This window comes from Ammodytes marinus (genome assembly GCF_949987685.1).
Source record: "Ammodytes marinus genome assembly, chromosome: 3".
Lineage (NCBI taxonomy): Eukaryota > Metazoa > Chordata > Actinopteri > Uranoscopiformes > Ammodytidae > Ammodytes > Ammodytes marinus.
The window spans coordinates 29600948-29628374 of NC_137232.1; the positions used below are offsets into that span (position 1 = coordinate 29600948).

General features: G+C 41.4%; 1 protein-coding gene across 1 annotated transcript; it reads right to left on the reverse strand.

The window, feature by feature from the left end:
* Positions 1-398: 398 nt before the first annotated feature.
* Positions 399-26900, reverse strand: LOC307269818 (mitochondrial intermediate peptidase-like). The gene is made up of 19 exons (XM_080052888.1): positions 26542-26900; positions 26202-26375; positions 25946-26034; positions 25769-25855; positions 25541-25604; positions 25231-25413; positions 24701-24857; positions 24513-24561; positions 23878-23938; positions 23423-23475; positions 21329-21482; positions 20720-20797; positions 20061-20268; positions 18788-18897; positions 18451-18525; positions 17915-18031; positions 12857-12978; positions 11528-11601; positions 399-1412 (listed from the first exon to the last, which is right to left on the reverse strand). The coding sequence occupies exons 1-19, from the start codon at positions 26686-26688 to the stop codon at positions 1312-1314; spliced, it is 2103 nt and encodes a 700-aa protein (XP_079909014.1). The 5' UTR covers positions 26689-26900; the 3' UTR covers positions 399-1311.
* Positions 26901-27427: the final 527 nt, after the last annotated feature.

Here is a 27427-nt window from a genome sequence, read left to right on the forward strand (position 1 = left end):
CTCTGTAACTGCATTGTGCACCTTTCAAGATGCGTTACATTTGTGAAGTGCTACTTTAAGTATAATGAAACTCTTTACTAACATGGTATCTAAATTCAACTGAAGTGAGTATCTGCTGATATTATTGCCTCAGGTTCAACTGGAAATAGATCACAGAGACCAAATCAGATCTGGAATGACAGTCACGTTGGAGACACTTCACATCCAGACTGCTGTGTTGCAGCCTCTGTGTGGTTAGAGCCACCCAGCACGCACAATCTTACAACCAGGGAAATCTGCTCCTCGCCGCCCGCCTCGGGTCTAATATCTGAGCGAGGCAAGCAAAGACATTGTTGCATGGAGCAGCTGTGTGCATGTGTTGAAACAAACAGTCTGTCGATGGGGAAAACGCCTTTAGAAAACCAAGCAACAAGAGGCTCTGCTTTATAGTGTTGTTTGATTTGCTTTGACAGTTTGAAGTAAGAAGTAGAAAATATTAAAAAAAAAAAAAACGTACACATTCCACATGTCTACACTGTGCTACAACGGCTAAGTTGTTAAGACAATCCAGATCAGAAATGACAAAAAGAAAAAAAAAGAGAGCAGTCTTTCTCTTTGCGCTGACCTCCACCTCCTCCTTCCCCCTCAGAGCTCCTGACAGACAAAACAGATGGAGCAGTATTAATTGAAAGCCTAAACAATGAGCACGACAGGAAGAGCAGATTAAGTATTCTTCCTCACGCTGATTTGATCAGGAAAAAACAACGCTCTGCTAATATCTGAGCTGAGAATGGATATTTAACCAGTTGTGGGATTCTTGAATTATAGAGAAAGGCACATGGCATAATTAAAAACCACTAACAGTTGAACTTAGTGAAATTCATTATTTATATTATGTTATATTATAAAGTACAGTTGTCTTAAACAATCAGTTGCTGACAATTTACTGTTTAATCTGTTAAATACTAAAGAATTGTGATTTAAGGGTGTCTTCTAGAGCATTGATAATGTATATGTGAATGTTAGTTTCCCATAATCTGCAAGAATCAATATTTAGGGATAACCAGGACTTTTGGTAGCATGTGTAATTCTTACCATATTACCTTTATTGACATTAATATTAGCCAGATATATCAAATAAGTCAATGTGACTTTAAGAGAGACCAGCAATATATAAACAATAACAAATCATTTACAGACAATTTAAAAAAAATTAAAGATGAATGAGAACGACAGCCCCCTGTTGCCTTGTCTTTATGCCTCTTGGCAAGAGCATGACTAGTGCTCTCTTCCCTCTGTAAAGGGTTTAAGCCATGTCGCTACAGGCTTCCTTCAGGATTCAGAGTCCATGATGAAGGTCTCGAAGTTCGGGTTGAGCTCGGACACAAGGGCATCCACAAAGTCTTCAATGGTAGGTTGCCTCTGCAGCATCCCTGTCACAAAAACACAAAGTAGCAGGTTATAGAGTGTGTGTATAGGAATAAAAGCTCTGGCTGGGCACTGGGATGAACTGGTCCATTACTCTCTCGTGCTTAATTTTTTACGATCAAATGCTTAGTGGTTTTACATAACAGAGCACTCTGGAGAAATAGAGGGATATATTTAAAAATAATTTTAAAGCAAGTGAGGTTGTTAACCTAAATTAAGCCAAAATCCAATTGAGTGCCTTGATGCAAGCATCTGCTCCTTAGAATTTTTCTAAATAATTGCCACATACCATATAGAACCACAGACAGAAATTATTTCAATAACATTCAGTCCACACTAGAAGCCAGCTGCAGCTTTTACCTCTACAGTATATTCTCAAAAACATGAGAAAAAAGTTGCTGTTTGAATGTTCTTTTTAATGAAGAATTATTCTAATTCTTTTTAATTATTATTCTTTCGGACAATTCCACACAATACACAATTATCTCTTTCACATCGTACATCATACTTTGTGTTGTCCAAAGGGTGACGGAAGAAGCCAAAGGCTTATCAGGTCCAGCCCCCATTTTCATCAGATTCAGATTCAGATACACAGATACACATTTACTGTTACAGAAAAAAGAAAAAACACAATTTTGTTGTTTTTGATGATTTTGCAAAAAAAAATTGTTAAGCAGCTGCAGTCCAATACACAGTCAATTTCCATTCTCATTATTCATTGACCTTGCACAACTGACATGCTTTCCATTTTCCCAATGAATTTTAATTACTCATCGTTATCCTCTCTTTCCACTGTAGCCATTTTTACGATGTCTCCTTTGATATCAGCGATTCCAGCGATTTCTCCTTTGATAGCTGTGATGTCTCCTTTGATAGATGCAATACCGGATACAATTTTTGCTATCCCCTCCCGAACAGCAGTAATAGCCTGTTTTATTCCATCTACAGTATATCTTTCCACGCTGTACATCTTCCATCTCTCCCTTCCGCTTGTGCAACAATGAGTTTCTTCAGTTTGCGATACAGAACATACAAAGCAAATCCCAAAGCAAGCATCCCCACCGTCATGCCAGCGAAGATGTATACATCTTCAACATCCTCAATGTCCAATGCAGCCAGGCAAACCACTTTCCATTCTTTCCAGCTATCCTGTGCGTAACCAGACAGGAAGGTGCCATCTGGACACGGTACCTCTCCAGCTCCTGCTTTTCTGGTTGAAAACACGCGGTCAATGGCATTTAGAGACATTTTAGCAGTTCCATGATCAATCTACTTGCTTCAGCTTTTAAGATCCGTTCTGCTCAGTTCTGATTTTCTGTGACAATGCAGAGTTTGTTTTGCCCTTATATTGTGGCCTTTTCAATTTATTATCTGGTAGTCTAAACACATCTGCAAAAGTATTCAAACCCATACAAGTCTGTCTGCTGACCTCTATTATTCGTTACAATAATGTTACGATAGTGACATTCACCTTGTGCTCAGCTTATTAGTAAGCCCAATGTGCTCAGCTTTCAGTCTGTAATTTTCCATAATTTTTGAGACATAATGTTTTTTGAAATGTGCTCTTATTCCATAAAACATCATTATTAATATAGTTTCAGATTTCGAAGGGTTTTCTTTTTACATTTGTGGATCTTCTAAGTTTCATTTCTCATTAATATAGTAATTGAAATGTTGCATTCTAAATAGTGTTTTGTAAAGTGAACGTATATAAAGTATTGCAACGTTTGGACAACAAAACTCACTTTTTTCATTATATCCAATCATTAAAGACAGTGTGCAGCACACTCACACCTTCTGCCTATACTGAATAAAACTAACCTTTGTGGATATCTTTAACAGGCCTCAGATGGTGATGACATGACTGCGTGTAATAAAACAAAGCTATGAAGTTCTCAACATCTTCTCTTTAACAAAACTAAAAAAACTAATACATCGTCTACATTTTAAAGTGCTTTATAGGGGGTTGATACTGAGCTCACATTGCTCGTTACACCAGACTTGGTTAGTGCCGTAGAGCAAATATGACTGTGCGGCCAGTGAGCAAGCCCTGGGAATGTCTGTCTGTGTTTTGAGAGCCTGTCTGCTAGCTCATGCATGGAGGACTCCCTTGCTCTCTTTACAATTCAGCTGCACGCCCGCTTTGAAGTCAGTTCATTTCCCCTTGTGTAGCTGCCAATGTAAATAGGCGCTCTCTCCCCCTCCCCCCTCTTTCCTGCATGGGTCACCTCCAACGCACACACACACACACACACACACACACGTCTGCACAGGCATGTATGAATGGAAATGTTAAGAGTTTCACACAGCGACCCTGAACGCATGGACACACAGAAAGATATGGACAGTCAAACACACACATACACACAAGAGTCTGTATTGCTGCCATCCTGAAACTGGCAAAGCAGGTAGACACCGGGTACAGTGAATCGCCTTGCATGAGAGCGTCAGAGAAGGGATTATCATCTCCTTTTACCCACCAGTAGCGCCCTGCCCCATAGCTAGAAGATGATACCAGCATACAAGGGTCCCTAACGCACCACAACCGCAAGGCCCCCGGTTACAAGACATGACATCATGAGAGCCATGATTTCCAACCATTAATGATAGCCCTGATTAAAAGAGCTGCAGGATTATTTTGCTGTGACCAGTGTTGACATCTGTGGCAGTTGATGGGCCGCATTAAAGAGGAGACCGACATGTTATGAACAGCTCAAGCTGCATTAACAGGTGTAAATAGACAGGATACCCATGGTAGCTTATCAAGTTGCACCTAAATCCATTTTCAGAGAGTTGGCATTGCGAGGAAATACAAGTTACAGAACTGTTAAGTGCTACAGTGTTTTTATTTCCATCCCTGAATTTCAATCCCAGATAAAGTCATAGTGTGAGGGGTGAAATGAGACATATTCAAATCACTACCCCTGCAAAGGACAGCTAGGTCTGATAAGAAAGAAAAAAAGACTACAGTCTTGCTAGCAGCTCTGTGGAGACATCAGCGTGCTTACATGCTGACCCTGACAAACTTGACACGCTAGGTGGACACGGGCCCTAAATGATGTATTAATCGAGTCCAGTTAATACACAGCCTAGGCTCTGTAAACTGGCATGTTGATAACTAAGGTGGACCCCCTTTGTTTACGTACCCTTTGTCTACATACCAGTTAATAGAGCCTAGGCTGTGTATCAGCGCACTCACAGGAGGCGGATCGTGTGGAGATGTTCCCTGATTTAGACAAAAAGTGATTTTGACAACCAGCAACCTCCAGTATCGCTGACTCCACCTTTAATGGCAGACATCAGTGTAAGCATAAAAAAAGCGCACATGTTCACACATGTTCATACACGATACTTGTTTACTTGCTTGATTTTTTTGTTATACTGCAGACAGAGCTGTGGGCTCAGCACCTTATTTGAACTCTCTGTACACCGTCTGGAGCGTCAACAGCACTTTCTCTATTAGATGTAATTTCCTGACAGAAGAGGGGGGTGGGGGGACTAATGTCTGGCGCCTCGCTACAGGGTAGTGTGTAATACAAGCAACGTAAACACTAAGATAATGATGGGGGGGGGGGCAGAAAGGAGGTGTCCTTGGGGTTAGTCATTGAGGATAGTCAGGTAAACTACAGCACAATCGTCGGCTTCTCATCACTTAACGGCTCGGGGTGTGACATGGGTGTCACTCGGTCACCAACGGGAGATGAGGAGAGGCTGCACAATAAGCAGGGAGGAGCAAGTCTTTTTCTCAGCCCAGATCCCCGGGCGAGTAGCAATGGAATGCACAGATAACCTCAAAGTCATAACAACCCCGCGGGGGAGTATCTGATCGGAGAGGCTGCTTTTATAGATTTGCACAAGGAGGTGGAGCTGCGTGAAACAAAACAGACCTGCAATGGTACGACCGGCTCATGCAAAAAAATGGAATGGATGCAAGGCCTTTGCCTCTGTTCCATTCATTTAAATGGAAGGGCTGTCCAGTTCAAGATGGAGAGACACTGCTTCAACTATAAAAACCTAGACGGTGGAATCTTGTGGATTGTTACAAACATTCTTGGTTTGCATTTAAAAAGGGTCAACTCATCCAAATTCCTCCTAACCTCCAGCAGTATTGCCCCAATGAAACAGATACAATTTCCAGGTTTTGAGATTTGTGATTCCACAACTTAACACATGGAGGTGAATAAACATTTTTGCGGTGCAAACATCTTTGACAAATACATCGGTACACAATAATACCCCCACCAACCCCTCTTAAGGCCCCACTGGACACTATTTTAGGGACAAGTAGTTCCAGACACTTTGCAACAACAGTGCTGCCGTTGTGCAGGTAGAGTACTGGTCTGCAATGCATGCTTGACAACTTTACAGTGGGTAGAACTATACACTCACTGTTGACGACGAACAGAGGAAAAGCAGAGCCAAACTAAACATAGGCCGTACTTTGTTTCCATTGTTCTCAGAGCCTTAGGACAGAGGCTTTGCCATGTGAGTCATCTCGGATTTAAGAGTTTCCATTTCCATTCATAATGGCACCGACACAGTCATTGAGGAGTGAGGCTTCTACCCGTTACAGTCATCTCAGGGGCCTTGAGTGTTTGCCAACTTGGCCAACAAACAACACTTTGGCTAAAACGGCAGGTGTTAAAAGACACATAACGAACAACGTTTTTAAAGCAACAGTGGAATCTTTTTTTAAGTCCGCATCCTTAGACTAATTGCTGATTAAGAATGCACTTTTTAAGCCAAAAGCCCTGGCACTGAACAGCCCGCTGGAGCTATTGGCAGTTGAGTATAATGCTCCAGGGGTACTTCAGGAGCACTAGTTGGGGAAGGAAAGTGCACTACTCATTCTCTATCGCAGCCCTATTTTTCTAAGCTGGTGTGGGAGCGCTGAAATCACAGAGGTGGTTCTTTAGCTCGACTTATGCGGCCTCTTCTAAGTCTGAAACAGTAACTATTTTCTTAACACAGATCAGAGGGACTCTTTTCACTGTGAAATGGAAACTCGTTTACTATTGGCAGTGTACTATGGCATCATAACTCGTGGCTTTTTCCACCAATTACAAAAATGCTAAAACATGTCAATCCTTGTGAAAAGAAAAAACAGACCCTCTGATCTCGGAATGAAGCAGCAACTTAACATCTTAACAGACTAAACTTTACAAGTACAGAGCGCTTTATCTCTCACAGGAGAACAAACACAGCAGGCACAGAATATTTTATTTACTTAAAAGGGTGGTGGGCGATGGGTATCAGTCAAATGAAGACCTATGTGGCTGGCTAACAGCTCTGAGCCCCGGTAATGACAGCTCTGGGGACGAGAATTCAGAACAAATGTTTCAAAATTGGTGCCCGGCCTCCAGCTACTGCTGGCTGAATTTATCAAACATCTGAGTTACCGCCTAGAAAGAGTTTTTCTGTCGCAGATAAAGAAATTGGGAGTAAACTGTCTGATGACCTACATTCTTCGAAGAACAGTACATAGAGTTTTTTGGGGGGGGAGGGGGGGTTAATATGGGTTCAATTTAAAGATTTTGACCATTATACAAACATGCATTTTAAGAAAAACCTATGAAGAAAGAAATGTCCAGGCTCCAAAAAATAAAGTGTAGCAAGCACACCTGTATTCTGCTATTACTAATCACTACTGTTGGAAAGGTTCCTTAACCAATCAGAAGGCCTAGCTGAAACCGCCTGTTTCCTGAGAGCTATTGATCCCAGTCCCATGGGCTTGGCTGCGCTGCTCTTTCATGGTTTAATTGGTTCATTTTATGCTGGTTACACCCACATGGAGGGAGCAGCACTGTGCCAAATTTCTACATTTAAAATGTGAACTGACTGCATACAGCGTGTAGTAACTTGAGCCGCTACCATATTCCCTGGTTATGTATGAAACAATATTCATACGCAGACTCTGACAACACAGAGCTCCGAGTCACTTAAGAGTTTACGATTGGACATTCAAAACACATTTCTGGCTACATCAGTAGCCGTTCAGCCACAGCTCGTAACCATTCGAAACATGTCGAGGTGTGAAAGGCAGTTAACTTTGTCAAACCTGGAGGCCAAACCTTTGGCTCACTGCCTCTGTAATTACACCTTTGAAGTTCAGGAAGCTTTTTCTACAAGCAACACTTAAGACGGGCCCAGAAAGCAAGCAAGACAAGGGTGCTGACAAACATTGCATTGGGAGGCTCTTTGTTGAGCCAGTGCCTTCACAAAAGGAAAAAAACTAAGAAAAACTGCTATGTTATTTAGGATAAACCAATGAAAGAAAACTCTCTTCACCTAAACCTGCATACAACTACTATGTTTCAAAAATCTGATCTATGCAACTTTGTGTGTTAAAAATCAGACATTTTATAACATATTTACCTGATGACATAGCTAAAAATGGTATGATTTGTGGTCTCCAGATGATGAAGCCCAATGATTTTTCATCTATTAAAACATATATAATAAAATCAGACAATAAAAAAAAAAAAAACTAAATTGAATAAAATAACTTTTTTTCTCAGTTGATTGATGATTTGATATTTACCTCTGTACTGAGAACTGAAAATTCTCATTGCAAATCATGTCTGTTCTGGAGTATAAGGGTTATCACATATGCAGTGAAGTTTGTCCAATCTACTTCTTCTGTTCAGACAGAATTTTACATCATTGTAATAAATGTTTTGTGGGACCACCATGCTCCTGGAGTTTATTAGCGACTAAGCAAGCAGTCATAAGAACCATTAAGTCAGGCTGCCTCCTAACAAAAAACTAAAAGGGTCTATGGACCTGGCTACCAATCCCAAGTAGATCCATTTTCCAAGCCCGGCAGTCGGGGCCATGGGAACAGTCTGGGCCATGAAAGCCCTCTGTGTAGCAGGAGCCCAGGTTCAGTTCAGGGACTCAATCACCTTTCACTCACTCCTTCCGTTTCACGTCCCTCTAAACCTCTCACTTTTGCTTTGACTAGCCTCCTCAGTCCTGATGCTGCGGCCCTGGATTTGACGCCCAGGTTTACATTTCAACACCGTCTTTTCCTGGGAAACTTCCAGTCGCAAGGGCAGGGAGCTACGCAGATAAAGGCTGGCCTCTGATTGGCCTTGTTGGGCCTGCTCCGGTTCCCTCGCGCGCCCTCGTGCCCCCTCTGCAACCTCGCCGAAGGGGTTGGCAGGGAAATGTTACACACCTCCATTTACAAGGGTCTTTGTTTGAAAGGATTATGTGATCTGGATTCTGTATCCTTCCTCTGGCCTGAATACTGCTTTGGACATAAAAGGGCCCTTTCTTATTTGCTTCAAAATCATTTTCCATTCCCCAATAGCAATTCAAGATGGTCACTATGAACCTCTCAACCTCATAGAAAACAGTGGTGAAAAGCTAAATGTTTCAGCACATGCACTGATGCAGTTTTATAACTCTGACCACGGCTTTCATGATGTTAGGATAAATGATGAGGATGTGCAGCAATCAAAATGGTGAGGTGGTCAGATGAGTCTCCCTTCACAACGTGAGGACATTTTTACTTTAGTATGAGCATTTATCCAGACATGGAACCAATTCTATTACGATAAAAAAAATAAAGTTCCAGATTATTTTCATAATTACAATAGCACAGAAAGAAAACTGGAATAAAATATTGTCCCGGGAGAAACAGAGAATAGAGAAATGTGAGACTGGAGCTAACATTTACCTACATCAAGGATCCTTTAATTTGATTTAAATTTTTTGTTGTAAAATTATTTTATTCTGGAAGAGTGGTATTTCAAAACCAGACGTTTTTCCTGTCTTGGAGGCCTGTACATTGACTTATGGCTGGGAAAGACAGCCAGATGGATCAATTACCCTGATAAGTATCCAGGCACACAAGGCCTTGGCCTATAATTGGAGGAGAATTTTCTTCAAAGGCAGCCATAAAAATAAAAATATTGTCAGTTCAACAACAGTTAATTGGACAGTAGATTTAATAACAAGGATCCAATATGTTGGCGGCTGTAATTTCAGAGGCCGGGGCGCAGCCCTGTTTGGAGCTGTCGGAAGGACAATCCGATGGAGGTGACCCTGAGGGAGAGATTTACAGTACACTCCCAAATGTCACCTGATATTACTACTCCCTCTCCATGACTCTCTTCTGTTGTCCGGCCCAGACCATAGGCCCAGACATGCCCAACCAGGAGACAAGAAGCAATGGGAGGATGAATGGAAGAGGGCAACTGGAGGAAGTACTTTTTTTTGGCCTGTCAAGACCAAATTAAATGAACTGCAGATACTACTGTAATGACATAATCTGCCAGTGTAGTTTAATGGTTACTAACCACAATACATGGCATAATATAACCCACAAAGTGAGGTTTTAGCTAAATGCTAACAACAGCATCATGATACCTTGTTCACCATAATATTTTAGTGAGTTCTCCCACAATTTAATAATTAGCATGAAATACAAATTACAGCTGAGGCTGATCAGTCATACCTTTTGGAGGTTATAAACCAAATTACTGGATGGGATAGAAATTCTGACCTGATGATGTACTAGAGGCAATATCATGAGATCCCCAAAACAAGTAGGATGCAAGCTCTGGGGAGTGGAGCATGCATGTGTGGAAAATAATTCATGTCCATATACCCAATCGTTGGCAAGACATTTCGGTCTGAACCAAAGTGGTGGACACATTCACATCTCTAGAGCTGGGGCACTGGCATGGCTGAAGAATGTTTCTGAGGTGGTTAAACGGCTGGTGGAATGTACCAGTGTGTGTTTTCAGCCCTGCAGAGTCAGCACTCTTTAGGGCCCAAACCTATAATCATCCATGTGTCTCTCTTTCCCTCCTTCTGGATTTTGCCTCTGATAAAACTGAATACTGTATAACTATATAAAAAGCAGCATAACACATAATTTTATTTAGCCAACATTTTTCTTTTAAGCAGATCAAATAACTGACCTCAGAAAAGGTTTGGACTTGCATAAAAGCATATGGTTGCGTGGGAGTTGACTCGACAATCCCTAGCACAGCAGTGCCGGCTGTGTCTCTGGGTTGACAAAGCTCTTGTAAACAAGGATAAGGAACCTTGGGTGGCGAGTTACTGGTGAGTGTGTGCCATTGTGGGAACTGAAGTACAGAGCGGGCCAAACCACAGCAGCTGTGAACACCTGAAAAAATACAACCTGAGTAATAGACTCACAGCTGCTTCTGTCCGATGACTATGTCAACTTTGGCCTCAGGTGATCCTCTTCAACACAATGTTTACTGGTCAGGTTTAAGGACAGCAATGGACATCATAATATCAAAGGAATGCTATTGATTCATAGTCCTTCCCAACATTATTTAATCAAATGTGTAATGTGTGAATTTCTGTAGTTAATAAGATGAAAAGTCTTATTTGTTACTTGTTTTTCTATTTTTTTTAAATTGGAATTGCATCTTTATAATGCAATGGTAGAAATAAAGTTAAGAATTGTTTTATGCTACCTCTGAGATGTAGCAATGTTTTCTGTTTCCACGTATTGTTTTCATTTATTTAATTATCTTTTTATTTTGTAATTAATAAAAAAAATGTCATTGCTGATTGCACAAAAAAAGAAACATTGTCAAATGTGTAAAATACATCACAAATCAGTACAACAAAAACAGATTCAGTTGCTTTGATTATCGAAGTTTTTATGTGTGGACACTTTTCCACCAACAGAAATTGTAACTCTAGTAAAAGTATTTTTCTTTCAAAAAGTGTCATATGAGAGGTGATGCTTTAAAAAAACATATTCAACAGCAGTTAGCCCTGCGGGCTGTCCAGCATGTCAAAAAAATTCACCAGCATTGCATTACAGTACTTATACTCAACCTTATGCTACTGGAAGCTAATGACTGACTATTTTAAGTTCCTTAACTGAAGGAAACATGCAGGTGATCTCTAGGGAATCCTAGAATTTCTGCAAAAACAGCTAAATCCCACCAGGGCAAATGAACAAGGTGGGACGACTGCTGCCTGAAGGCTGCGGGGTCAGAAGGTCAGCTGAGAGCCAAAAAATAGTATAGGGAGGACATAAGATACAGTCCTTAACAGAGTTTTATAGTTTACTTCTTTTAACATTTCCTGGGGGGGAAAAATAAATAAAAGCATATTAAGTTACCTTCCACCATCAGCATGGGCTCCTTGGCTCCTCCATGGGCCAGCATCTCCTGGCGGTAACGCTCGCCCATGTCCCTGACAAAGAGAAAGACAAACACAGAAGAGAAAGAGATAATGTTACAGACACCTGTATTCTCCCGTCTGCTTCTCTAGTCCCTATCACCCCACCGCCACTGCTGCTGACACGCCGAGCCCAGGGCCAAGTCTCCTTCCTAAGCTGCCTGTTCACAACAGACAGGTGGCAGGATACAGAGATCTCAAAATGTGCAGGTGGAACTAAAACAAAATCGTATATGGAGGAAAGGCAGATAGACAGCCAAAGGAAAAGACAAAAGGGAAGGGGAAAACACTGCAGGGCTGGAGATACGGTAATAAACAACTTTGGCCTTCATTTTTTTTTTTACAAAGCCTTTGAGCTTTGTAGGGCAAACACTTGTGATGAGGGAGGGCCTGGCAACGTGGATGGTAGGGAGTAGTTCGCAGACACCTGCCAGTGCCAAGTCGTGACAGAGTTTCACATTAATGTCATGTTCAATGTCAGGCGGCACAGACTGTAACAGTATCTAGGCCTGTCAGGGGGCATCTGTCTCTGAGCTCTAAACGCGAAACAGGTTTACACTTAAATGCCTTTACATGATTTGTGGAACTCTCTCTCACCATGAACACAAGGTGACAAGGGACTTAAAGGAGTCAAGGCGGTGTGGGTTAATCAAAGCATACCTCATAACCTCTGTAGACATTGTAGTGCCAGAGCTGAATGAGTGATTAATGACTTTAAAATAACACAACCCCAGTGAATAGCATGCACTTGTCCCTATACTGTTGGACACCTTAATTGTTTTAGTATCGAAATGCAATGACTCATTAAGTAATTTTTCCCACTATGATGTCAAATTATTTCAAACAAACAAATTCCACGTGGACCGACCTCAAAATCATGTTGTCAAAATCAGTGAATATCTCCTCACAATCCGTACTGTGTGTACTGAAAAAAATAAACCCAGTGTTAATACACAGCCTACGCTCTGTAAACGGGAATGTTGCTAGCTGTGGGCCCCCTTTGTTTACATATCCTTTATTTACATTCTCATTTACAGAGCCTAGGCTGTGTATTTTGTTTCAGTGCACACACAGTACGGACAGGTAGCGGATCATGAGTAGATATTTGCGGTTTGCGACAAAAAGTGATTCTGACAACAAGCTTTTCCAGAATTACTGACTCCACCTTTAAAACACTAGCGCCATACCACTCAAAGAGAATTGAATGGTAAATGATAATTTTCTACTTAGTTCACAGTTTTTATCCACTATCCATTAACAGCCGTCTCACCTGTTTAGAGGATCCTGAACAAAGCACTGGTTCCACACCATTGAGGCCACAGCCCGGGACATGAGGTAGGAGTAGTACTTGGCCCCATAGCCAATCAGGTGGCTGAATCTTAGCTGCCATGCCTGTAGAGGACATTTACAAAAAATAAAATAAAAATTAGCTCACACCATTATCATCTTCACCTAGCAGAATGACAGGGCAGCTTAACATGAGATAAGATGGAAACAGAACAAACTCACAGTGGGGAGAAGAGATAAACAATCCCAAATAAAGACAGTACCACAAAGAGAGCATGCAACATTCCCGTGACAGTATGTGTTAGTTTTTAAAAATGTGTTGTGTGTGGCAGGGGGAGGACATCATAGCCCTTAAAGGCTTAACATGTTTCTGCTTATAAAAGCTGTTGAGAGTAGCTGTTCCATGACTGTGGCAAAGAAGGACCAAAATGAGACATGAACCTTCAACTAGGCTTAAAAACATCTCCATACACTTAAAGTGAAAAAACTGCAGAAAATAAAAAAAATTCTCCTTCCTGTAGTTTTCGAAACTGCAACTGTCAGTAGATAGAAATGAAAAAGAAAATCATAAAACTAATTGCCTCCTCGTCTTTAAAGCTGCTTCTATTGTCTTTATTGATGTGGGAGGTGGAAGTAAATACACCTATCCTCCAGCAAACCCTAAAGAAAAAAACATTAAATCATAACCTGCCAGCTCCTTCTTTTGACGACAAAAAAATGGAAATTCCTAAACTGGTAGAAAGCCCCCTTCTCTCTTCTCCCAGTAGTTGCCCGAGGGGCCACCCACCCCCTCCCCTTCATATCTATAAAGTTGAGGTTCTTTTATGATCTCTGTAAACGGGGACCCAGGGGGAATTCAGCTGGCAAACACTCAAAACATTCAGCCATTTATAAAAGACAGCAGCTGCCACAGTTAACAAAACCACACGTCCCACCTCCACATAAAAAAAAAGAATAACTTTAAGCATGTTAATTATTTATACTCCAATTGCAAGTGAAATAATTGTCTGAGTCAGAGGAAGTAGACAATTTATGTACCGGGTGTGTAAGCAAATTACCTATGTGCTTAAGTAAGTACCAATGCTGGAGACAATCCTGGTGCCTTTATAGTGATTGGAGGGACTGCTATCTGTGCAGTGTAATGTTTAAAGTGCCTTATAAGGCAACAATAAAGCTGTTACGGTTAACATGTAACACACAGTTACATATATGCAAATATAACTGATTTTAAGTAACATTTTTATGGAGTCTTGTTGGGAACACCTTATAAGTGCATGTATATACAACCTTTATTTAATCTCCTGGGGAAAATATCTGGCTTTTTAGCCGCTTAAGTCCCCAATAGGTTCATCCGGTAGTTGCTATTGCTAACATTGTTGGTTTGCTCTTTGGTGCTGGGCAGGTAGTATAGCATTTAGCTGAAAACAGCTACCTGCTAAATTGACACAGATGAGAGCTGTGACAGTGAACCAAAACCGTCATGTTGTGGGACCATAAAACCAAAACAGTTCCTTTAACTTTTTATGTCTTCATATTTAAACACTTTTGGAAATTTCATTTTACCCTATTTGGTTACTTCATCAACCTTGATTTGCAAAATAAAAAAAGTTGAAAATTAAAAAGTTACAAAAGTAAAGAAAAGTATTGTAAAACCCTACAATAACACTGTAGGTTTGAACATTTAAATGTAGGAGTATTTTAAGGAGTTCTCAATACAGTTAAATTGAGACCTCACTATACACTTTATAAGACCATGTACAGTATACTCCAATTAGAATGACATTATAAAAATGTATTAAAAGTATGTTTCATTAGTTTCGTATCACATTGACAAAGTGGTATTGCGAGATCATATCTGAAATCATATTTGTTAGCTCTGCATCTGCATTACATAGACACATCCTTTAAATGACTCTGCTTTAATTCCAATATAAATTAGTTCATGCCTTTTTATGTTCATACAGCTGTTAAAATCCTTGAAATGGAAGAATGAAAAAATACAGCACAGTGGACAATTGTAAAACGGCATAACCAAAATATGTCTATAAAATATACTTTTATGATAAATTACCTTCAAAAAAGAAGTTACTGGCATACATAAGTGTAATAAACGTTAAAATAAGGTCTGCCCATCGGATCCAACATAATGCTTAAAAGTGTCGACTTAATAATAATTGATAGGTTTTATATAGCGCTGTTTTGGAGGTCTCTCAAAGACGCTTTACATCACATAGAATATACATAAAGAAAAAACACGAAAACAAGATACAAAAACAAATTCAAAATAGAGTCAGGTGTGGTATGGGTGGAGTCAGGTGTCATATGCTTTCTTGAAGAGGTGAGTTTTGAGTTGGCTTTTCAATGAGTTTATTGAGTCTGAGTTTCGGCTGTTTGGGGGGAGGGAGTTCCAGAGGGTTGGGGCAGCAATGGCAAAAGCTCTGTCTCCTAGGGTGCGGTGTTTTGATCTTGTGATGGGCCCAGAAGGTTTGTGTTAGATGATCTGAGTTGGCGAGTGGGGGAGTGTTATTTGAGGAGGTCGGTAAGCTAGGGGGGGTCAAGGTTATGGAGGACTTTGTAGGTGATGAGCAGGTTCTTGAAATTAATTTGTTGCTGTATTGGGAGCCAGTGAAGTTGTTTGAGGATGGGAGTGATGTGTTCTCTAGAGCGGGTGTGGGTGAGTAATCTGGCAGCAGAGTTCTGAACATATTGGAGTTTGCAGAGGTCGGTGGAGGGGAGGCCGTAGAGGATGCTGTTGCAATAGTCCAGTCTGGAGGTGACGAAGGCATGAATGAGTGTTTCTGCAGTGGAGGGGGAGAGAGTGGGTCGAAGGCTTGCAATGTTACGGAGGTGAAAGAAAGATATTTTAGTGATGTTCTTGATGTGGGATTTGAAGGAGAGAGTAGGATCTAGGATGACTCCAAGGTTTCGGACCAGGGGGGAGGGAGTGACTGTGTGTCCATCAATGCAAAGTGAGAAGTCTTGGGTGGAGGGGAGGAGGGATTTGGGGCCAATAATGATGATTTCCAATTTATTGCAGACTTGACGAGACTTCTGGGCTGTAGCCACTTTAATAAGACTAAATAGCACTCCAGAGAAGAGTTATGGCTCAGAAAAGCTTGGGTGAGCTAAAGTCAACGGAGTTTGCTTGGTCAGCTGAACGCTGCAGTGCCTTGGGGTCATGTAGGCTGGAGGTCTGTTTTAGCTGTCTAACTGTATAAAACTGATAAAAAGGGAAAGTTTGGATGTACTGACAAAATTTTTTCAAAAATTCCTCTGATGCAGAAAAACAAAGCGTATTGATGTACTGAAGAAGAAAAAAAGAAAAGAAAATGCACACTGAGGTTTGCGGATTTTCATTTAAGTTTTAAGCCCAGCCTTTGATTTGAAGACTCTTTGATTCCACTGTAATTCTTCTGTGGTTTTATGACTGCTGATATTCTGGAAACAAAAAAAGCTGCCATTGAAGAGCTGTTTGGTTCACTGTTCAGGCCAGGGCTTTGCTTTAAAACACTCGTCACAACGTGCCACGAAAATGATTTTCAGACTTCCAAGCTCCTCTTTGTTTCCAATCCCCTCGGCCACACATCAAGTGATTAATGTCGACGTTTGAGAGTGTGTGCAAGTGGGTGACATGTCGGCCAAATATCCCTTTTGATCCCTACATACAAAGGAGACAAAGTCAGTGCAGCCTTTTCACTCTGTTCCTCTTGTAAATGAGATAAAAGGCATTTTTTTGTTTTTTTTTCCTGTCTTTCTCAACTCAACTTGTGGTGTTCTGTTCGTGGTGATAAGGTGCAACTCCCCATTTTTGTACAAGAAGGATGTGGATTATGTGTACTTGAGCCGAGCGTGCATCAAAAACCCTGCTCATTTTTTAAAAAAATGGCGCAGCAAAGCGAACCACGTGGTCCCTAAAGCATTCAGGCCAAGAATCGCAGATTAAAGAAATGTCAACACAGCGAGCAGAACATCTTGCTTTCTGCCATTTGTTTCCAAATATTATCTTCGGCTCAAGGGTGAGCATGTGGTCCGTGTTACTCGCAGCTGATCCTCCCTCTCAGTAAGCGGCGGGAAATGATAGCCCCGCTCTGTAAACTATACACATGTCAGCATCACCCTAATGTTTATAATCCACGGCTCTCCATAACCTATTAGCCACTCAAATGTGTTCACTTTACTGTGGAAACTTTTCCCAGAAAGAAAAAAGGCAAAAAAGAACCTTAAGTAGAGTCTGTTTCTGAAGGATCTAAACAAATCTGTTTTCACTTGCTCTGATCCAATGATGATCAAATTGGAGAAACTTGAGCACGGCAATCATCCTCATTTTCTGCAGAGTTCAAATGAGGAAAATGATCTGCGGTTTTACTGCTCAGACGGAGGCGAGGTGTCTGCTAGAGCTTTCAGCATGGTCTGAAAGCTTGAAGAGGGAACGACTAAGACAGTGGGAAACTATAACATATATAACAACCACAATCCCCCGGAAAGGGTGCTCCAAAGCAGGGCACTTCGCTCCAGGCCACTAAAGTATATTCTTCGCCACTAAAGTTGGCGAAGAATATACAGCAGTTCTGTAATCTCTATTCCTGATGGCCACCCCACATAATTATAGTCCCAGAGCCATACGATGGCCATTCCTGGCTAAATTATGACTGTGTTTTTTTTATTCCCCGCTCCCTCATGGCCTCATCCCCTCACCCACAGCTGTAAAAGTGGGGGGAAATAGAGAGCTTTTTTCATTAAAAGGAACCGGGAGGAAGAGTTTCAAATATTTCCCCCAGGGAGAGCCGATTCAAAGTCTAACTCTGCTTTGTTATTTTAGCACGGCTTCAAAAAAAAAAAAAGAAAAGAACTTTAATCCCTTAAATGCTGCTGTGCCTGGGTTAAAGATATAAAACCAGAGAGAAAGGGAGGAGGAGAGACAGAGAAAGGGAGAGGCGAGTAGAAAAGCTAAAAGGGCTCCTCGCTCAAGTTTGTGGTGCTGCTGAGAAGTTGGGGCAGAGAACATTGTTGTTAAATGGCACAAAAACAGTCTGGGAGGTACCGTGTTGGGTGTATAAGGCAAGCCGTAGAATTTCTGCTGCATCTCCTTAAGTACATCTGTGGTGGAGCAGTTCTGAGGTTTGCCGTGGTAGATCTGGTCCAAGACAGCATAGAAAATCTACCCAAGAGAGAGAGTGAAAGAAAAAAATAACGCTTCCTACTGAATCAGTAAATATTAAAAGCAAATGAACACAGTCCAGACATGTGGTAGAGTCTTCAATAGAAATAGGGGCAAATAAATAAGTCCATATTCCATATTTACCATTATTAACTATTTTAAAGTTCTTAAACTTTGAAACTTCTCTTCAAGATGTTTTTAATAGGATGAATAATTTTTTTAGTTTAGGGATGTGCAAACTATGTTTGTAGTAATCTGTAGAAATCTGTGTTGGTTTCATGAACACCAAGTCGAACCAAACTGGACATGAGGCCTTTGTGCTTGACAGATTGTTCATCACACAACACATGGTGTTTTGCCCTTGTGAAAGTGAACCATACTTTTAGACATAACTGTAAGTGATGTGTGTGAGATGCTACCTGCAGCCGGGTGTCTGCGGCCCCGCACACCTTCTTGGACTCACACAGGCGAGCCACCATACTCTGAGGCAGAGGCTGAGCAGACAGAGACACGGACACAAGGAACCGGTAAGAACATGATCTTCATCTCATCCAAGCATCAAAGTACATCCTTTTTATATTATGTTTAAATGGTTTGCTATTGAATTATATCTGCCCGTCTCTGGCATCATACAGTATGACCTGATGGTAAACATTTCTATTATCATATATCTACAAAACCATCCTACAAAGCCTAGAAAAAATTACTGCAAAATGCATTTTACTAGAGCTGTGAAGGTGTCAAAAATAGGTGTACCTGTCCAGTTTCATAGTGGCGTGCGAACTGGCTGATGACCCTGTAGTCAGTGGCAAAGTACTCCATGAGGATGGAGGGGACTTCGGCAAAGTCGGTGGAACATCTGGTTCCTAAAGGAGAAGATATCAGAGCTTAGATATGAGAAAAACTTAAAAACAAAAGGAAGGTGAGTGGCCTAGTTCACTCTTCCTGTGTGGTGGGTCGGCGCACAGCGAGGCTGTGGATACTCTACCTCGCTTTGACAATTCGCAGGTGTCTAAATGTAATCCAAATTGCAACACCTGATACATTTTTACGAGGAGCATTATGTTTCCGATAATGCAACTGTCAAGCTCCTGCACGTCTCAACAGGTGTAAACATGGCACCCACTTAAGGAACAGCCTGGAGTTAAGTTAATGGATACTGTTATTAGTGTAAAATAAATACTTTGGGCATCTTCAATTACCGGAGAAAGAAATATATCAACTGCATGTGTGTAAGAGTATCAAATGACAGCTTTGGTGGCCAAGGATAATCTAAAACTCTCCTCAGGGGTTTACACTTAAATCGGATTTACGCTCCTTTTCCAATTCGCCACACTGAAATGAATAACCTACAGCTCTGTATCCAACACTATCATTTTAGCTAGTGAAATTTTAGGATACATACAACGTCACACGTCGACCACCCCACATGGACTGTTATTACTTTGCTAAATCTTCCATTAAAATAACACTTACCTAGCCTGGAAATCTAGACCTGCCACTGGCAAGTTTAAATTTGCTAAGCCTGTTGGTCTGGACACGATCAATTGAAGCTCACTAACCATGTCGGAAAATTCGGAACTGCCAATCAAATCATTCTATCTGATATGGGCGGGCCAGAGCCCTATGTATGGGGCTCTGGGGGCGGACGTAACCGTATGACGACAGTGCTGGGCATGAGCCATCAAAGCCGTGATGGTAAACAACAAAGATGGCTGCGGATACGTTTGTCTTTAAAACGGCTTTGGCCTTGACACTTTATGATTTGGAAGATCCCACTCAAATCTTCCATTAGCAATAAAGAAAAGATTTCTGTTGCTGACCGATCACGGCAAAAGTTTAATTTACCAGTTAACCCTGCGCCATCTTGTTCATGCATTGCTCTTGGTTGTAGTACTATCCGATTGCGTGCAGTGGTATTTGAAATGCACATGTAGGTGCTGCCCCTTGACTTGGGAAGGTCTATTGATCGTGGCCAGACCCTAACACATACCCACAATTACTTTGCTTATTTTTGGGAAAAGGGTACCTGTCACATGCTGGTAGCGTGTGCGTCCAAGCATGGAATGCATGGCGTGTCCCATCTCGTGGAAGAGGTTCTCCATCATGCCAGGGGTGAGCAGGGTGGGGGCTCTCTTGGTGGGCTGGGGCAGACTCAGCATCAGCACCACAACCGGCAGCTGGTACTGACCCGTTTCCTGGCACCAGCGGCCACCGCGGATGGTAAAGTGGCAGTCCTGGAGGGAGAAGGAGAAGGAGGAGGTGGTAGTGGAAAGTATAATGTAGATTGGTCTTCTCTGGCATCTAATGATCATAACTTTACTGAAAAATCTAAAATATTTATACTATAAAACACCTGTTATTGGCTTTGAAGGGTTATCAACTGATTGGTGATGATGGGAAACAAATTTAAAAACTCATTGTAGGTTAAAGAACAAGTACAAACTCTTTTTACTCTTCTTAATATTGGGATAAATGACCAGTCAATATAATAGAATGATGTATTTACTTATGTTATGACTTTGTATCGAGGCTCCGTATTATAGTACGTGAAAATAGTATATAGTATAGTATAGTATCATATATTCTTTGATTTAAAAAATAATAGAGAAATATAGGCATTGAGAGCCCTATTTTCAGAGGAGAAGATGACATGAACCAGTAGATGACCGTTTTGTTTTTGCACACCTGATGAGGTTTATCTTGCCGGTGGAAAAAGTCACAGTAGATGTATCCCAATAATCCCTCTGTCTCATGTACCACGGCCTGGGAACACACACACAGACGTTAACACACACACAGGATTTGAACACTTTGACCTTTAAAATATTGACCTATGCTAAAACTGTCGTTGGTTTAAAGGAGAAGTAAGCAATATTTGTTTTTATATATGTGTTAAATCACTCTATATTCATACAGCAATCATAAATCATCAATAAACAGTATGCACATTTCATGACACAGGTCTCAAAGTCATTCAGCTTTGCAGTTATTGCCAGATGAAAGTATTCCACCCGTTTTTATCCAATCAGGAGTGCCCATGAACAATGACTCGCTGCTCTGTCTGACAAAGACGGCTGTGCGTTCATGTGGTGGTGACGTAGGGACGAGGGAGGGGACTGCTAACTGCAGTAACTGACAGGAAATTAGCTGAAAGGACTAAATCGCTTACTTTTCCTTTAACTTTGGAAAGAAAAATCAACCGACAAAAATACATCTAATCGATATTACAGATTAGCGAGACCTCATGAGCACAAACACAATCCCATCCACACATTTTGCACTAATCGTATCTACCAGTTTGCGGACATCCTCACTCCAGACCTCTCCAGCGTTGGGGTGTTCAGACATAAGGGACACGCCGTACAGCTGAGAGAAGAGGTGGTTCAAACCTTCCATGCAGGCGCCCAGGGAGAAATACGGACTATACAGGCTGGGCTCTATGTTGTACCTGCCTCGAGGCAAAACACGAAAACAGACAAACATGAGTGAGCGAGGCAGCCATTTTGGCTGACTCTTACAGGTAATGTAGAATGTTCCTTATCCCCTCAGACCCAATCTCAAATAAAGAAAAAAGACTTGTACTATGTATCAAAGATTAGCCCTTGACTCAGGAGAGTGTCCTACAATTTTAAACACAAACACATAGAGACCAAGTGTCCCAAAAGGCCTTTCAGACCGTATGCACACACAATTACTTCTGAAGCATGACAATGACCACCAAGTTTGAATGAAGCACATTATTTCTGCAAATGTTGTGTTGCATGCTAATGGCAATTATACATGTGTGATATGAAGTGTACTGCCAGAGCTCAGAGGCCATCCACGCTATAACCCTTGTTTAGCTCAACACTATATCTAGTGTATTATCAGTGATGAATAACAGACAGCAGCTACCCTCTGTAAATCTCACACACACTCACATACGGTATCTAATTTCAATATGGTTCAAACACTTTTCAGTCCAAATGGTTACTGATGTAAAAGCAGAGATAAAACAGAAAATGATTGAGTGAGTAATTGAGAGAAAAAGCATGACATGGTGAAGAGTGTGTTTGTCAAAGAGATTAACAGCCGTGTGTGTGTGTGACGTGTGTGTATGGCAGGAAACAGAAGCAGCTATGGGGGAAACTGCTTTCTAATGAGATCAGACTGCATCCAACATTTCTTTAGGGACCTCCTGCCAACTCTGAGAGCCAAAATCTACATATAGAAGAATCGAAAAAAAGAGTATGGCAAGAGACAAGAGAATCCATTCCATGCACACAGTCACTAACACACACATGGCAGTGTGCACGCAAACCCAAAGGACTCCAAGAGGCATCTATAATGTCTGCAATAAAGATTTACTTCAGACTTCTTGGACGTTCAGCCCACTGTGTTATTAGTCTCTGGTGAGTGCTGGGAAACTAAAAGTAAAGTATATATGTAAAATGTTAATAATGGCTAAACCTGGAGTGTGACTGCTTGAATGTTTTAAAGATTGAAATCCTGAATGGTAAAGTACAAATGCACAAAATGAACACTGTTTAAATTAGTCTGGGGGCGCCCAGGTGGCCTGTGGGTTGAGGTGAGGCGATTCTGACCCACAATCCGGTGCGCACGTGAAGTGACGTCACATCTACGAAGCCTCCATATGAAAACAAACAGGGATGCGACGGATTTAAAAGCAAGAGGCAGGATCAAAATGCAATGTTATGATGAAATAAAAGAGTAAAAGTATGTCCCAATAGTATGTCTACTGCTTTTCCTCGTCATTAAATTAATCAGTTGGTTACACTGTGTCCCACTGCTACGATGTCACGTAGCTGCCGCAGCCAGCACTGTTCGCTCACTGTCTCTATCAGTTGCACCGAGCCGTCTCTGTCCGTTTACGCTCACAACAACACGGGGGGAATAAATAAAGAAGCGGCTGGTTTGACCAAGCAAAAACGAGAGACCGCTGGCTTGACCACAGTTGTTCCACAGCCCGATAGTTTGACCCATATTCTGGCGGCGGCTATCGCAGTCCAGCCTAAACCCCGCCCTACCAGTAAGGGTAGAGTCGGCGGTGGAAACACCACCAAGATTCTTAAAAGCGAGCTGTCCCGCTCTGAGCCGCTCCAACCCGACCTGCTCTACTCGTTGGAAACGAGGCATATCATACCAGATCCTATTGTCCTGACTTAGAAAGGATTTATAGAGAACACTTGGAAAACTGCCACCCATCTCCCATAACACCTTGTGTAGGATGTGACACTTGAGGATGAGCTGGGACAAAACAACAACTTACACATCTTTGGAATATAGCACTACAAACATGTTAAACCAACGCAAAGGATACTGATTGAGATGACTATCAAATGACAGATAAATACATATCATGGGACTCACAAGATACCAATGACTGACCTTTCAGCACGCAACACACCACTGAGGTACGGATGATCCCATGGCATGAGCTCCTGTTGAATGAATATATTATTTAAGACACACAACACTTTTAAACAGTAAAAATATGAGCTAAGTGCTAATTAAAAGGTGGCGACAGCAATTCTGGAGAACGCTTGTTGTCAAAATCACTTTGTCAAAATCAGAGAATATATCTCCAACCCGTCTGTGGAGGCGCTGACATTTTTTGCTGTTAATACACAGCCTAGGCTCTGTAAATTTGTATATAAACAAAGGGGGTCGACCGTGACTAGCAACATGCCTGTTTAGCAGACCTTGAGGAGATATTCACTGATTTTGACAACACGCTTTCTCTAGAATAGCTGATTCCACCTTGGGAAAGGTGTAATATATGAAAGCATCAGGATCTACTAAAATGTGTAAAGAAAAAAAACTAAGACAAAAAAAGCACTCACAGCATTACGAGGGTTGATTTTTTTCTTCATTTCTCTCAACATCTTGAAGTCTAGAGCGGATCTGAGAGATAAAAGAGAAAAATAACTTTTGTACTAATTGACTTGAGGCATTCATTCGAGTCTTTACCCACCTATCAATACTCAGGGACAACGAGGAGGGGTTCAGAGCCTATCCCAGCATGCATTTGGCTGAAATAAGGGGAAACACCCAGGACTGGCTACCAGGATCACATTCATACCTGTGGGTAATTTAAAGTGGGGTCCACCCGACTTTGCCTATTTTTAGACAATTTGATGGAGCCAGAGAAGACAGGGAGGAAAATTCACACAACACAAAGAGCCTGTGGCCCTCTCAGTGTGAATCACCAGTTGAAACCGTGACGAGAACTAATTAAATCACTATAGCACATAGAAGAGTAAATAGATCTGTGGGACACTCTTTTCAGTGAATGTGGACTCCCGGGCATCGTGCTGTGTTAACTTGTCCACCAGCTTATAAGTTTTAATGACACAACACAAAGACAACATGAAAGCAAAATCAGGTCATGTTAACAAACGCCTCACGGAATATTGGATCTGTGATCTGTACATGGTTTTCAACATATTTGACAAAAACATACAAGAATAGAATGTACCTGTCAGACAGCTTGTCTGTTAATAACTGAAGAAAGCTCATCACCGTCTCTGCAAAGGGAAAAAAGTGAAGTTACAGTGTATATCTCATATTCATGAAATCATTTTTGTCTCCATCGAACAACCACATAGCAACAGTGCTGACTAGTGGTAACCACGATGATAGTGAGGGAGAGAGACGAGAGTGAACCTGGGGTTTTGGCCATGGTTCCCTTTAGGGCTCGGTGTCCGTAGGACTCGTAGCCCACCAGTTTGGCCAGTTTGTATCTGCATCTCAGCAGCTCTTCAAGACAGTTCATCAGGTCTGCGTTCGGATAGAGGTAAATCCTGTAGGCGATTTCTCGCACCTATAAACGGGGGAAAGAGGATAGAGCAAAATCCATGGTACCACGCTCTGTAGACAACAATTAGTACTGTGTTTTTTTATACGTGACTTAGGTTGAACACTGAATTAATGCACAGCTGTATCATAAAAAGCAGTCAAATATTAAAATCAATTTAATCAAAGTTGGTCAATTTAAGAGAGTGTATTTGAGCTGATTGTATAGTTAATCTTAGCATTTTAAAAGAGAATCTGATAATTTATCAGAACAGGCCACAGTGCCATGTTCAACCTGCCCGTACATGCAGCCCCTACAATCTATTACATTGCAAACATTGCCACCTGCTGAGCAAAAGGGAGAAGTGTTTCAGTGACACAAACCAAACAAGATTACACACCAAGTCGTCTGGGGATTCTGCATGTAATCCCCCAATTTGGATGAAGCTTCCTTCGCTTGCAAAGTGCAGGTGCAGATGGTCAGGAATGGCCGACCTCGCTATTCTGTTGGGAAGCTGAGAGCCCACCAGAAACTCATGGTACAGGTCCAGTAGCTTCACGTGGAGAGCGACAGCCTCTTTCCTCTACAGAGAGAACAGCAGCATGTTCAGTGAATAAGGGGGATTAACACAAATATTGCTTATCTGTTTCAATTAAAATGTTTCCCAGGTTATTGTAAAGCTGGCAGACCTCACATCACGCCCGTCTCACCAGTTTGTCATCCAAATGAATCCCACTGATTTCAAAGTCAAACATGAACAGCTCTGCCACACGTCTAGAAGGGAAACATTTCAAATCAGTCACTTATTGTTAGTTATGAATATAATAATGGAAAGAGATAAACAATGAATAGAATAAATCACAGCAGTCTCAACACCTCCTTCAGACGCACAAGCCTACAATAGAGCCAGATACTAAACGACATGGCAGTAAAATTACCTCGAATCAGGGTCCAGCTTAGCCAAGATGTCTGGGCTCTCCAGCAACTTCCTCAGGCTCTTGCACAGCTCAACATTAGTGTTCAGCCTGAAACATACAACCAATCCATCAAGTGCTGCTCAAGATCTGTCAACACGCAGAATGTCCCTTAAATGACCAGCGACTTCGGCCTCTTACTTCTCCACAACTGTGCCGATTTCTATGCAGGTCTTCTCTGCAGCCTCACGAAAAGCTGGATCTGGATGTGCCACTTTAACAAAGTCAGCCTGTTATAATAAGAAAAAAATATTGTTTACTACTCTACCTAACTATCACCTTGCGAGGCTAGAGGTGTATTTTATCCATGATATGACGATCTGATTCTGCATAATAATCTTAATACTAGTTCTGATGCAAAGGTTTTTTTTAGAGATTTTGCGGGGGTTGAACTTACCAAATCTGCCACTCTACACAAACCATCTGAGAGCTGGTCAAAGGACTCGACCGTCTCAACCCCTGGAGGGCAGGAACAAACGTTGGCCACCAGCCGCTCTGTGTCCTCAAGGGCTTTCTTCGTAGCCACCTGGAAGCCTGCAGGACAGCTCAGCTCTGGCACCCCAAACAAACCCTTAAACCAAGAGGTCACGCATAAACAGACACACATAGGGGGACTGTCAAGACATTTTACCATGATCTAATGCAGTCTCTATTCATCAGTATCTATAATTTCACTGAGCCTGTGTGCATTACTGTAGCAGTGGTGTATCTGAGAAAACTTAAGTTTATATACAAACCACGTTTTTCTCGAACAGGTTCAGTCTTTTTTGAGCTTTGGCGTTGAAAGCGGCTCCAACAGGAGACCACGTCGTGACATTTCTCCGAACATGCGTCCACAAGCTCCTGTGCTTCACAAAGTGAAGCAACCTTTTACAAGCAGACATGTTGTGCTCCGTGCAGTTGGTGTCTACTGACGCTTGCAGTGTTGACAGTGTCGGACAGAGGACATGCTAAACGTTAGCTACGAGTTTAGCCAGTTGGAGAACGTAGAACATGTGAATGACTAATGTAAATAAGGTTAATAATATGTCCCAAACCTCTCTCTCTTCGGGGAAATGAATGGCAACCTGTATTTTATCCTGTCAATCTGCTCACATGTTAGCTCTCTGGCTAAGTCAATTTAAGTGACTGCAGCAGTTGGTAATTTCGTGAGAAAACACATTTATAAATTCATATAAAAGAAATTACTCTTCATAGCAAAAACCCGGGGTTATATTGAGTACATTATTATAAATAGCGCTGAATTTTTGTAATGTTGCTGTGTGAATATAATTTAAAATTGTACACTTCAAATCTGTCGAAAGTGCAACCGACAACCACATCATGACGTCACATGGAAGCGACGGTAGATCCTTTTTTTTTTTTTTTTTTATTGAAAATGAATTCGTTTACAAAACCGTTGGCATAAATTGACAATTACACCTCTCATGAAATACAAGGCACTAAGAATAAAATGATAACTTAAATTATATAAAGATTATACACAGATTATAAAAATAGACAAAAATATAGGCTAATAAAATAAATAAAGTAATAAAAAATAAACAAACTTTGCTAGGGGTTCTCATTGGCCTCCTCATACTGCAAGAAGTGCTTTTGCATGTTTACTTTTCATTTGTTTTA

Coding starts and splice junctions, on each gene's coding strand:
- LOC307269818 (XM_080052888.1), bottom strand. CDS start 26,688: ATGTCTGCTTGTAAAAGGTTGCTTCACTTTGTGAAGCACAGGAGCTTG. Junction 20,798..21,328: donor GTGAGGATGTCCGCAAACTG/GTAGATACGATT, acceptor GTGTGTTCCCAG/GCCGTGGTACATGAGACAGA. Junction 11,602..12,856: donor GTTCAGGATCCTCTAAACAG/GTGAGACGGCTG, acceptor TCTCTTTGTCAG/GGACATGGGCGAGCGTTACC.